The sequence below is a fragment of the Centropristis striata genome, chromosome 18 (genome assembly GCF_030273125.1).
Source record: "Centropristis striata isolate RG_2023a ecotype Rhode Island chromosome 18, C.striata_1.0, whole genome shotgun sequence".
Taxonomy (NCBI): domain Eukaryota; kingdom Metazoa; phylum Chordata; class Actinopteri; order Perciformes; family Serranidae; genus Centropristis; species Centropristis striata.
Genome location: NC_081534.1, coordinates 5,245,290 through 5,259,508, shown reverse-complemented (window position 1 = coordinate 5,259,508; position 14,219 = coordinate 5,245,290). Strand labels below are relative to the sequence as shown.

Here is a 14,219-nt window from a genome sequence, read left to right as displayed (position 1 = left end):
ACAAAACCAAGCCGAAAACACAGTAATAACAGTTTTATTTATCCAGCAGAAAAATGGAGAAGTTGAACACTCAAAGACTATTCTTTAAATAACATTTTTGGTCAGATGTAATATCAGTTTCAACATCTCCCACCCACAGTAAATTTGTACAGTCCCTCAGTTGTTTCCATTATATAAATAGACATGTAACGTATGGAGTGAAAGTGTACTTTATTGGGACTTTAAAGCCTTATTCCTGCTGTAATGTCTGTGCCACATTATCAGAACTGTAGTTGCCACTCCTCATATGCTTCTAATGTTACCTTGGTGCCAGAGCAAAGTAGATTTCTCAGCAAGATTGTCCAATTTCCTTCCCATTTCTGGTGCATTATTCTCTTCAAAGCCCTGCGGTTCTCATGTGCAGTCAATAGAAATTCTTTTCATATTTGTTTTTTTTTAAAGATTGAGGTCACATTGACCATAATATGGGTAAAAATAACATTATTTTAGGATGCTGGGATATTATTTGAGTGAAGAGTGAAGCGTTGGGAAATAAATGAAATTATATTACAGCAATTATGTTGTGGTAATTGATGAGATAATTCCTTGTAGGAGGTGCACACACACAAACACAGAGGTGGAGACACACGCACTCACGTATATCAGCTCAGGAGATTGAAAAAATGCAGTGGAGGAAACGTCTGAATCTGTGGGATCTCCTCTGTGGCCGATTCTCTGTGACAGTGTCTGTCGGGTGACGGTTAAATCAGATGATTTAGTTATCGAGGGGGCTGTGATTTGCAGCGAAATGCTGTCAAGCATTCCTTATGTTCCCAATGAAGAATGTGTTTCTCCTCAATGACACAGCAGCCTGAATGAGATGTCAAAAGTTTTTATATGCGGGGTGGCAGACTAAATTAGGAGTTTCTGCCATTTCCAGGCCAAGGCTGCAGAAACAGCTGTCAACAGCTGTCAGATATCAACTTTTATCCCTCTTAAACACTGTGATAGTGGGCAGGTGTCTTTTCTCTCTCTTCTTGTGTAGGTGGATGTTTTAAGTGGTTAGAGCTGAACAACTTTTGTTCTTAGATTTATGATTAAATCAACTGCTTAAAAATTCAGAAAAACTGTATTTACTGTCAGTCATCAGTATTTTTGCATCCCATTTATACAAAACATTAATCCACAACCGTGCGGAGCAGACTGTCTAAATGTAATCGTCCACTCTGTCAGAATGGTTACAGCTCCAGGCATGAAAATCCAATAAATTGTTTTACTTTAGTGCACTGAGTAGAATAAGAAGTAGTTCTAGGAAATTATAAAAGTTTCTGGAGCGATACATCAAACACACCTCAACTTCCTCAATTTCTTTCTAATACATTTTTGCCTGGAGTCCAGCTACCCTGCAGGCATAATGAAAGTCTGGGAAAAGTGAGGCTGTGCTATGAATGAAGTCTGATCAGGGAGAGGAATTACTCTAATAAGTTTGTGCAGCTTATGATTAGATTATTCATGATAAAATGTGAAATATAGTGCTTGTATAACTGCTCTTTAAAAAAAAAAAGCACTTTCCTGTTAAAATGTGTGATCCTTCGTTCCCTGTGCGTCATGAGATGATTAGCATCGGGTGTGAATGCTAGGCCACTTCCCCAAGACATAAAAATGGGTTCCTGTCACTGCAAGTTATTGCTGATTTGATGGCATTTTGGAAATGGCGTGATATGTGCTCTTCGTCTCCCCTCTGTCCACCCCTCCGTCTTCTGCTTCATGTCTCACTGCTTCAGGGTTAATGAAATGCCCCTGTTGAAAAGCTGGAACGAGGGGTTGTTAAGTCCATATGAGCTTCAAACCTCCTCCCACGCTTTTTCTCAACCTGTGCCGTGATGCATGAGTGCCACCGACACAGCACCACTGGCAGATGGACTCTATTGGAGCGCTAATGATGATCCAAAGCTTTGCTCTAATCAGGATTTCTTTTTCTACTCATATTCACTTCTTAATCAATAAACCCCTCAATCTAACACATGCAAAATAAAGAGAAAATATTTAGCTGAGGAGGGTTTCATCATTATGTTTTCCCACATATGCACGGCCTTGTTCTGGCTGCCCTGCATCCTTGAACTCTGTTTACTGATGCTTCATTGATGGACAGGAGCCAATACAGCTGTATTACAGGCAGGAGGGCCAGATGGCTTAAAGGAAAATAAGTATCATTTTAAGTAATTAGCATCATTTTGGCACACTCAACCAGTAGCAAACTCTTTTCTCATTTTTGAGAAGGTCTTTTTTGGCTTACTACTGCAGGGGCACACACACAAAAAACCAAATGTGTGCAGACTTCCATGGTCAGTGATGCATAACCTGACAGCTGACTGATGAAGCGATGACCTTTTACTCCTGGCCTTGTGGGCAATTCTCCGCCTCATGAAACTGTGGTGGTCGGCATCCACTGACACTTGAGTGCTCAAATGAATTATGACCATGTGGGAGAATAATAAAAAGAAACAGAGACAGCGAGCCTTCCAGATGAAGGGACGAGAGCAGGATGCAGATAGCAGAGGAAAGGGGGGGGGGTGATCTAATCAAAGACTCCCTCCTGAACCCCTCGCTCCTCCCATCTTCTGTTCTCATGCATGTTCTCAGATGCAGTTGTTGGTGAGAGGTTTATCTGTGGTTTGTCCTTGATCTGTACACTCTTCGCTGTGTGTTTCACCCCAAGCAAGAAAAATTAGTAAGGCAGTTTTCAAGCTGAGGAAGTTTAAAATATGAAACTGCAGAGCTGTTATGGGAGCAGACAGCTCTCCCATCCTTATATGAAAGGCTGCTGCTATTGAGGGTGAATCAAACAGGCCGTTTGATCAGCAGAACAGCTTTAAAGCTGAACTACACGATGTCCCCCTGTAGCACAAACGCCCCATACTGTAGTTCCCCACTGTGAGGGTGTGAAGTGCAAGATTATTTTTTTTAAGAACAGAAGGTTTCAGTTTCTTTGTTTGTGTGTGTGTGTGTGTGTGTGTGTGTGTGTGTGTGTGTGTGTGTAGCAGCAGAGCTCTTTAACTTACCAACATTTTCAAACTGAAATCTTGAGATTTCTGCACAGCATTTCAATTATTTACCAGCTTTGCCATTTTGAAGAAAAATCATATTTCAAAAATGTATTTGATGGAATCTATATGGTCACACTATGCCGTTAAGTTGTCAAACATATGAATACTTCAATACGTTCTATATACTAGGTGTTTAAAATGACCCGATATCTATATTCGTTGGTATCAAAACTACTCTAGCTATAAAAAAATAAAAAAGGCGATTCTATAATCAGAATTTCAACCCACAGTGGCACAGATGAAACAACAGGGAGCAATACTTTTGTGGACAAGAAGTGTGTGTAGGTTGCTCATTTAAAAAAAGACTTTTTTTTTCTTTTTACCATGGTATTAAACTTGGTATTGAGTATATTATTAGTATTTTTATACTAGTATTTTGTTGAAGTTTAAAATTCGATATGGTGACAGTCTTACTATGATACATGTTGCTGTTGTACATGCAGCATGTACTGCACATCATTTGCAGGGCAAATACGCTCACTGATGTGTGTTAATGTAGACTGTAGGGTATCTGTATGCTTGAAGAATGTGATGTCTACATTTTTGTGACTGTGTGTGTGTGTGTGTGTGTGTGTGTGTGTGGATGATAAGGCAGGTCATTTGCGAGAAACAGCTTTAGCTTGGTGAGAGAGACAGGGCTCTTTCTTCTAATGGGATCAATGTTTCAGTGCTTTCTGTGTGTCTAAGTTATGATGTGGCTAATGTTTTAAACATGCTCTGCAGATGCAGCGTGACCCTCTTAAATAAATGACTGCACCGCCAGGAGAGGGAGTCGTCTGAGGATTAGCTTTGCTGTGGGTGAAATAGTCTGTAGACTCTGTGACTCATACTGGCTGATCAACAAGAAAGCCCATGTAACAGCAAATAAGCACACACACGCACACACAATGCACACTTGATTAAACACTTCACACAACATTAAAATGATATAAAGGTAATTGACTTAAGGCAGATCATCATCCAACCACTGCTACACATCTATTCCCACACATGGGTGCGTAAAATGTGCGTCTGCACAGTATTTGTGTGGCAGAATGAGCACATCACCCCCAGCTTGATATCCCATAATTTCCTTCCAAATGCCCGAGGCTCTTTACTGCCCCACCAGCAGCATCTTGCCGCTCTGTTAGTTAACAAGGCTAGCCAGCAGCAGGAGAATGCCCCGCTTGCAACCTGCAGTGTCGCTCTGCAGTGTCACAGCTTCATACGTTCAGATGCGCTCCTCTGAATACTGATGCAAAGTCCTTTATAACTTTCAATTCCAACCGCTCATGAGAGGTTATGTTTATCTCTACCTGTGGCTCTCTGGGGTTGCAAGGGCCATAATTGGATGTTTTGTTAGATGAAGGGATTAGCAATTCATGAGGAGTGTGTAAAAGTCTGAGGTCACATGAGGTGAAACACAACAGATGATGATAGTATCTGTTTACACCAAGTTCCAAATGCTGCATGAAGCTCACATACATCATACAATATTTAATGTTTGTATCTACAAAATCGTAAACCCCTGACATTATTTCTCAGTGCAGATGATTTGAAAAATTGTAGTGTGAACGGCAACAAACTGAGCAGCCTGGTAGGGTCAACTGAAGTGCAGACATCCTCAAGATACCAAACAAAATGTCTTTTTTTGTTGTTGTACACACTATTCTGTGATCTGTACATCGTTTGAGCATCGTTGGTGCATTATGGAGAAAAAGAGTTATTCTGTACAAACTGTAACATCAATTTCTACACCAGCAGCACCTTCCTTGAACGAGGCACTGTTCACTTATTAAAGCAGCTATCCTTGACACCTAATCAATTATTTCAACCGCCACTAGCATGTATTTTTAAGGGGAAAGAAAAAATGAAATATTGCAACTACTACTTGCTCAAAAGAAGAATTGGACTGCTGTCTTTTTTTCTTTTCTGCCTATTTTAAAGCAGCATTATGCAACTTTTTTTTAACCTGAAAAGAACAGCCTCAAAGTAATTTTGATCCTGCACTGAATTTGAGAATGGTGCCTCTGTCCCTCTGCGCCACAAACGGCTGTTCCTCTGAAATCTTTTGGGGGTGAGAGGGAGTGTTGCCAGTGTGGTGCCATAACTGCAGCCAGGCCTCTACGGACATCATGGCAGAGATGAAGAGACCAAAGAGAATGTTGAGAGAGGAAGAAAAGAAGAAAACAGGAGTGAGTGACCAAGCAAAAAGCCACTGGACAAGAGTAAACATCAGACTGGCTTTAAGTCGTTGCAGAGAGCTTCGCAAAATAAAAGCAGAGCCGGTCTTTTTGCTGTTGGAATAGTAGTAGTAATATTAGCTTCATTCTGAAACTGCAGGGGCACTAAATCCCTAAAACTCCTATGTTGCCTTGCTTTAAAGTGAATCTCTGCAGTGTTGACTGAACTTTTTATTATCTGGCATCACATCTGTGGTACAGTACATTAAAGGCGAGTTTGGAGTGGCATGTGTGTAGGTAGATGGGTCGCCATCTATCATTCATATTGACATTTCCTTTGATGTGATGTCACACACACAAACACACACACATGTGACGATTTGTGAATTCACAGGTGTGTGTCTTGATTTATTCCTCCATGACTTTGTTGCATGTGCACTCGATGTGTGTGTGCATCTGTGCGTGTCCAAGCTGGCGTGTGTGTGAGTTTAGACAGGTGCCGTGCTGCAGGTTTAATGACCTGAGGCGTGGCTGGCCAATCTGAATCCTCTCCCTTGTGCCCGGCAGCGTGTGACACAGTTTGAGTGCATGGCTGGTGACAGGTGGGGCCTTGTGACAAACTCAGGCAGGAAGAGGAAGTCTGTGTATTTCCTCAGGCTGCAGCTCCACCTGAATGCTAAGTGACTGAGAAGAGCTTCGGTACTGACACACTGCAGCTGCTAACTTGTACTGTGTATGCCTGAATGAACAAACACACGACACACATTCCCACGCATAAAAAAACGTAGACATTCACATCAGTCGTCCAGGACTGTGAAGTATGCTCTTGCCTCAACCACACCATCATTCCAAACCCCATCCGACCTGCACCCCGAGCCTGTTTGGCTGTAAATCTCCCATCTTTGTGGAGGCTGGGACTTACGGCATTCCTCCAATGGCTCCCACAATGCACCAGCACAAATTACATTTCACTCACATGGCTGAGCCCACCCTTCTCTTCTTCTGTTTTTCTCTTTTAATGAATTTACTTCTCTTTCTCTTCATTTTTCCTCCTCCTCCTCCTGTCCAGCCTCCCTGACATCAGCTCATTTCTCTCCGACTGAGTTCCTTCCCCTGCATAACTGCTGATGTTTGTCCAGTTGATGTGCTGTGACTGCCCGCAGCTCCCCTGCAAGATCAGCCCTAGGCTGACTGCGTACAAGGAGATGAGCTGCATGTTCAGCTAATGGCTACAAGTAGCATCAAAACAGTATCAAATTGTATTGACGTTGAAGCGCTGTAATAAATGAAATATGTATCTTACTGTCGTCTCGTCTGTTCTCAGAAACCTTTCATCTTCGGCAGGCTGCCAAAGCATCCCTCAAAGGCTTCTTGGGCATTGTGTGTTTTAGCAAATTGAAAGTGGCTTTTTATGCTTTGATTGATGGGGCTGTGGCATTCAGATTACGTAAGTGGACAGTGATGGATTCCCATTCAAATCAGCACTTTGTGTTCAATTGATCGGCGGTCGTGCTCAGAGTCATGTAACTCTGACCTTATGTGAAACACTGGAGACATGTCATTTTTGCAATGTGCAGTATATCGAGTTAGTATCACGTCTTTCTTCCCTTCTGGAAATTACACTACTTATTTTTCAAGAAAATAGCTCTCCGTGCAGCCACAAAAACTGTGAATGCTTCTGTGAGAGGCAAGCAGACAGACAGACAGGCTGTCAGAAGGGAGATACTTTTCAACAGGGAAATTGTATTGCCTCAGAAAAGTTCAGCATGATAATAATGGGCGCCACTAAGCCGCGCAATTTGATTGGGGGGCGTGAGGGACGTGTAGAGGACATTTATCAGTGTGACACAGGACACAATGCTCTTTGTTTGATTGGTTAAATTAGTGGGAGCTCATTTGCTTTCACTGCAAAATCCTTTACAGAGCTTTTTTGTTGTGTTAATTAAGCCAGAGCAACCATTTTGTATGCTGCTTGCGTTCTGGGCCGCGAAGGAGAAAAAAAAGATAATTGTTATTCCTCTCTTGTACCTCAGAGGCATTGTATTTTGTTTTTATATGATTCACACCAAAGATGAGCCGCTTAAATGTATATTTGCTAAAATTAGTTTGGTTTAGTTTTCCTCAGTCTGCTGCCTCAGCTGAATACAAATTCTTCAGAGTTTTTCTTTCACTGTGTAAACTGAACTGTTGCCAGCACCCAATGTTTCTGTTACAACAGACAACACACGTCTTACCACAGCCTCATTTAACCTACCGGATATGTTGGATGATGAAGGTGGCAGGAAATTAAAGTTGTATTAAATCTGAAAATTGCATTGTTGAGATGATTTCATCTCATGAATTAGCAGTATTTGTGAAAGCATTTATTAAAAACTTCTCTGAGCAAAAACACCATCCTTGTGGGATCTCCTCAGCTCAGTGAATCGGCTGATTACGCTTGGTCAGGAGGCACTGCTGGACCATTTTACACTACTGAAAATATGATGAGACAGAAGGATGTCTTCCAAACTAAAACACAAGCAGAAAAGCTGGTTTGATAGCACCATCAATCCTCTCCAGATACTTTCTGCTCTTCTGTACTTTTGAAACTGTTAGTCTTCATATTGTGCCAGTAAGTTCACCAGTCATTCTTTTAATATCAGTCCAATGCCTCTGGCCCCTTTAATTAGTTTACACTTGAAATGTCTCCCATGATACTCTTGCTTAACCCACCTTGTTTGCTGCCTTTATAGCCTGTAATATGGAGCCTGTAAGTCACATTGGGATGTACTTTGGCTGCAGCATCTCACCTCCCTCCTCACACTGTCTGCCTCAGACAGCTGACCTCTCATTAATCACATAAATCAGCTGCCAGAAAAAGTGTGAACTCCCAAATACTGGCAGGTCTTGTTTCAGTTCAGTGTATTCAAGGGCGGTCTCTGTTCTAAAGCAACATCAAACCTCAAAGCCAGGAAACGGAGCAATACTGTCTCTCACTTCCTTGAAAAAAAACATACCATGTCTTCTTTCACATGGTCTGTTTCATGCCAATCCCCATTCCACAGGATATTTTGCTTGTGCTGCTGTTTTGGATGCAGATTTTGCAGAACTGTAGTCCATTGTTATGAAAGTTTACAGTGTTTATGCAGCTGGTGTTAGAAGCTTGCGCAACATGATTGGGACAGATTATCATATGAAAGTTGACCTTGCACCTTTTATTTCATGACATTCACTGGTTTGTACAGTTGGTATGTTGGCAATGACACTTTTTGTTTTTCTTGTGTTTCATTGTTCAGGAGGCCAAGCTGCGTGAGCTACTGGACGTCAGCACACTGGCGGGGAAGATGGAGAACCGGATGCTGACGGTGGTGAGCGGCCCTGACATGGTCAACATCACATATCTGAACTTCATGGCCTTCCAGGAGGAGACGGCTAAGGTAAAAAAATCTGCATAACAACAACAACAAAACAATTAGACCAATGGCATTCATGGCTACACAGTGGTGTAGATGTTAGCAAGAGGGTCGCTGGTCCAACTCCAGAGTTTGCATGTTCTCCCCGTGTCAGCATAGGTTCTCTCAGGGTCCTCTGGATTCCTCTCACAGTCCAAAAACATGCAGCTTAGTTTAATTTGTGACTCTAAATTGCCCGTAGGAGTGAATGAGAGAGTGAATGGTTGTCTGTCTCTATGTGTCAGCCCAGTGATAGTCTGGGGACCTGTCCAGGTATACCAAACAAGTATAAACAACACTTTGGTAGCAGTTTTCAAGAATTGTGTACCAAAATATTTTGCCGACTTTGCAAGTAGTTGTTCCGACTCAAGGTGTAGTTCACGTGAATTTTCCCAGTTAGGAACAATTTTTCCAGATTATTCTGACACCACCAATTTTAATGACCAAAAATGATTGTGTTTCCGACCCATGATTCGGATTCACTCAAACATTTAATAGGTTCTTATTTTGCTTGTGCTACACCCTTCCACTAAGTTCCATGAACATCAAGCCAGTAGTTTTTTCATAGTCTGCTGACAAACAGATGGAGGTAACTAGAATGCCACGTACCGAGTGCAGTCCTCCATTGCTGAACGTCAATGTTGTTGTTCAAACTTGGGGCATTTGTGTAAATTTTCCAGGTCTGGAACAAACAAGTCCCTGTATCTGCCACATGATTTGGATCTGCCAATGGGAAAATAGTATTTTTCATAATCCTGCTGACAAACTCAGCAAAAACATGACCTACTCGGTGGAGGTAATGATAAGGTGTTCCATTTGTGTCTTTCGGATCACTGTTTATGAAACTTTTTACCTGATAAGGCTGTGGAAAAGTTTTTACCTGAATGAAGGGACAAACTAGGTAAAGACAAAACAAAAAAAAACATTTGTGATACGGCAGAAATAAAAGAAAGTATTTGATTGTTCTAGTGATTAATTAAAATTATTTTTCTTTTTAAAAGACTGCATAACAATAATGTGATCTGAATCTCTACGTCTGTATTTTAAGTTGGTGATTAATAGTCAGGATTAAAACAAGTTCCCATTTATTCTCTGTGCAGTTGGGAGGTTTTGATGAAGAAACCATTTCTCTGTTGAGTTAACCACTTGGTGCGTAGCTTCAGGGTTGAAATTTCACATCAAAGTAAATTAGCAATGTGTGTTTTCTGAATGCAAATTGACATTATCAGCATATCCACATGTGGGAACCAGTGTCTTCATTTATTCCTAACACATGGCAGTGATAACAGACCACCGCATTTCATGACTCAGCAGTATGATTTGCATCTGACTCTCTATGTGTGTTTTATTGACTGCAGGAATGGGCGGAAGAACTGTTCAACCTGGCATCTAACCTCATGGTCCAGAACATGTCCAGGGAGGACTGCCTCGAGAAAGGGTATGTCATCCACATACACAACACTCACACAAATAGTGCAGTCACACAAAATATGTAAATCCCCAAGATAAATATGAAAATCATGTCTACTAGAAACAAAAAAATGTCTGTCATCACAAGCGTCATCAGTTATGTACTGGTGTTTATATACATAGAAACAACAGGGAAGAGCAAATGAGACATCATGCATAAAAGAGGCAACACTTTACTGTAATTTCAGAAAAATGCACAAACTTTCTATATACTATTAAGTGCTTACTCACAAATGCATGGAAAAACATATTCCCAACAACACACACACTGACCCCCTTATGCATACACCAGGGCATATATGGGCTTGTACTGTACTCACACACACAAACAGGCGGTTGATTTTCACAGCTCCACAAGGCAGCCTGAGGGTTTGAGTTTATAAAGGTCACATCACCTCACGTCGATGGAGAGAGAAAACAGACAGGAAGGAAGAAGGAGCATAAATAAAACAGCTGGAAATATGTATAAGTTCATGAACCCGATCTGTGCATCTCAGTCGGTTATTTGCTTCTCACTGCAGGAGTGCATGTATAGCGCTGTAGCCTATTTTTCTGTTGCATTGATGACATAATGACAGCAGATCCTTAGTAGAACAGGTCAGGTTGCTGCCCCGAAATTGACGTGGTGTCAGAATGTTAAAGAGGAGTCATCATTTATTTGGCTCCAGCCGATTACATAAATCACCCAGACTCCTCTTCAATGGCTCTTTGTCCAGTTGGACAGTTCTCATCAATCGGCCTCACACCACCTCTGATCCTGTGTAATAACTGTGTCTAACGGCTAAGCGAAATGCGCTCATATTGATCTGATTGGAACACACACACACTGATCTATGGTTTCACAGTTGATTTACGTGTGCTGTAAGGGACTGAGTGAAATTAAATATGAATCTGTCGTGTTGTATTGAGGGAATATGCCAGGCTCTGCTTGGTGACAACTCCCAGCTGCCTGATGTTTATCAGTAAACAGAAGCCATTAAGTCGCACCCCCGAGGAGTCTAATTGACTTATGAGACAATAAAAGTGACCATCGACCACATAGTACACACAGAGAGTTGAACAGAATTGAACAGAGCAGGTTCGGCAGTCACGCTGGCCGCTCGCAGTATCAGTTGTTGTGCACTGCTTGCTTACAAATAAGGCCAATCTTTGTCATACCACTTCTAAAGCATGAGAAGGCGTTGATGTTCTTCTGCATGTGGTTAATTGTCATTGCTAGCTCTTAATGCTGTGATACATTTTCAGGTCGGGGGACAGCGTATACAGGCAATGTTCCCAACAACAGGAAATAAAAAAGAACCCAGCATGTCTTTAAGTGCCTATTTACTACAAGATGTTCTCTTTCAGGCCTGACCAATATGAGATTTTTGAGAGTGATGCAGATTTTAGAGGGGGAAATGGATGAATTAAGGGAATTTTTGGACTGGAATAAATATAGACATTTTCCATGTAGATTATGCACCGATTATTTCCCATTATAACTATGCAAAGGTATTTAGAAAGCTACTTTCTTTAACTAATAATTTGATTAAAGAATATTTAACATGTGCATTACAATGCATTATACATACAATGCATTACATTGTCAGTTACGTCACCATCTTTGGAGAAAAAGCCCCACACATAACTGCCCATTTACTGGCATTTTTTCAGCCATATGTAGTTCATAGAAGAAAGAACATTTTACTTGATGATGATTTTACATGCCTACATGATGATCATATCTAAATCACTTCAGCATATTTTTTGCATTATATTTTTTGCAAAAAAAGTTAACATATTGTTGCATCTTGTTCCACAAATATGTCAATACTGAAAAATACAGATAAATCTATAACTGGCTGATAATATCCACCGACATCATCTATCGGCCTTGATCTATTTCAGATCAGTGTCATAAGGCCGCTCCTTGGCTTATGTCCCCTTGTGCCTTATCAGGGATTTGGGTTAGAATTGTATATTGTCCACCTGGATGACCTGTGACTGTGCTACAAAACTGGTAATTTGCAAGTAATTGTCTGTATTGCACTGGATCTTGTGACGAACCAGTAAGTGGATGTATAGAAATAAGTATATGTAACACTGTAGGTCACATTTTGAAGGAATACTTAGCCCTTAAATGGCTGTTTGTATATCATTGTTCACCTTGTGATACCTTGAATTCTTGAAGAAAAACTCAGATGTCAGAAAATGAAATCAATCCTAAATGAACTAAAGTATATGGGGAGAAAAACAAAACTATAACAAAACATCTGTGCTGTTTAATCCAAGTCTAATTTTTTGGGCATATGGTCATATTACGTCAATAACACATGCATTCTCACCAAAATCTTGCTATTCAAAACATTCATGCCACTGCCATCTCACGGTTCTTTGGTCAAGAAGCGGAATATAGTTGCTGTTGTTAAAAATAGCAGCCATTTGCTTCATTTCATCAAGGATTTACTAACTTTTTAGATTCTCTGTTCACAGTGAAGGCATGCGAGAAAAACAACAGTTTGAGTCAACATGGTGTGAGTAATTTATATAAAAATGGCCATTTTAAAATTGACCCTTGGCTTAATTCAGCATAATGTTGAAAGGGATAGTAGAGAGAGTGAGACGGACAGAGAAGGAGAAAGTGGCGAGTAAAACAGAAATGGAGACTGATGCAAGTAATCTGTTTTCCCATCGTAATGAATAATAGAGGCAGCTGCAGAGCGGATGAGGGCATCAAGAAACACCTAACAGTCCCTCCTTCTCTCCTTACTCCCGAGCCTTTAATCCATGTTTCTAATGTAGCTTTAGTGATATCAACTGTTGTCAGCTAGTTCTCTTTCTGCCGACATTTTTCATTTCACATTTCCCTTTTATTTATTAAAAAAAAGAGAAAAAACCTGGTTTGGCCTTGTTAACCATTACAGTCCCCGGTGACTTTGCCTGTGGCACCCAGTCTGCCCTATGAAGTGGACACTGTAATGGATATTAATTATTAGCCAGCAGCCACTTAAAGCCCAGCCTGTAATGATGGCTCCTGTTGCAGCTAAGCTATTTATAGCTCAGGCTGCGCTGGCTGTGTTGCTGCTGCTGCTGCATGTGCTCTGCGCTGCCAATGCAAGACTTTCAGGGATTAGCCATGATTCAAACCTGTCATGAAAACACAGCCCAATATTCATAGTGTGCAAAAAGAGCTCGTCACATGTAGTCAGGCGCTGTGTGATATAGAGACACAAGTGTGGTGTCACTCAGTCATCAGATATGGAAAATGTTTATGTTCATCAGTCACATATGTAAACTCAAGCAGAGAAATGAAATGACATCGGTCACACATACAAACTGCTGATTAAAGGTGTGTGTGCTCTGTCCAATGCAGATACACTCGGCTGAAGCTGCAGCTCAACCCTGAGGGGCGAATCCCCGTCAAGAAGTAAGTCTCTCTGACTCATCCTTCTCCCCTGCCACCTCTCCGCTCTTTTGATCAATGCATCGCTTCCTCTGCCTTCTCTTGTTACTATCAGCATGTATACGCTTCAGTATACACACATTCTCTGTGTATATATGTGCATTTATTAGAATGTGTTACCCCTTTTCTGTTGTCACTCCATTTTATCTTTTACATGATTCTTCAGCTCTGCGGTAAAATTGATCTCAATTATGTTACTGTTTCCTTTCCTCCATCTGTAAAGAGCCCACCCTTACTGGTTTGTGTACGTGGACACAAAAGTGTGTGTTTTATGTGCGTGTGTGTGTGTATGTGTGTGTGTGTGTGTGTGCCCATGTATATCTGTCACTTACTTCTGCTCAAAATCTGCCAGTGTCTGATGTGTGTGAGAATTTCCTTTCATGATTCCACATATCTGGGAGTTTGTCATCAGCTCATTGAGAAGCCAGCTCTTTTCGTCTCCATTAGTCAAGTTGAGCTTTCAGGCAGGCAACAGTGAACTTCTGCGATAACCTCCCTCAGAGCCGCAGAGGAAAACAGTGGGTGTCAACACAGAGAGGCAGAGAGACGCTCCTTGCCGTTTAGGGAATTAACCTCCTAGCTGGAAGGACATGTCAGCTTGACTAATGTCAGCTTGACTCTGCTCTCC

At 41.3% G+C, this 14,219-nt stretch overlaps 1 protein-coding gene across 2 annotated transcripts in view; it reads left to right on the top strand.

The window, feature by feature from the left end:
• Window positions 1-14,219, top strand: part of LOC131990615 (1-phosphatidylinositol 4,5-bisphosphate phosphodiesterase beta-1) — a 128,013-nt gene that overhangs the window by 59,174 nt on the left and 54,620 nt on the right. For both annotated transcript variants that reach the window (XM_059355689.1, XM_059355690.1), the window contains exons 4-6: window positions 8,524-8,664; window positions 10,038-10,117; window positions 13,502-13,555. In XM_059355689.1, coding sequence (XP_059211672.1) covers window positions 8,524-8,664; window positions 10,038-10,117; window positions 13,502-13,555 — 275 coding nt within the window. The remainder of the gene's footprint in view (window positions 1-8,523; window positions 8,665-10,037; window positions 10,118-13,501; window positions 13,556-14,219) is intronic.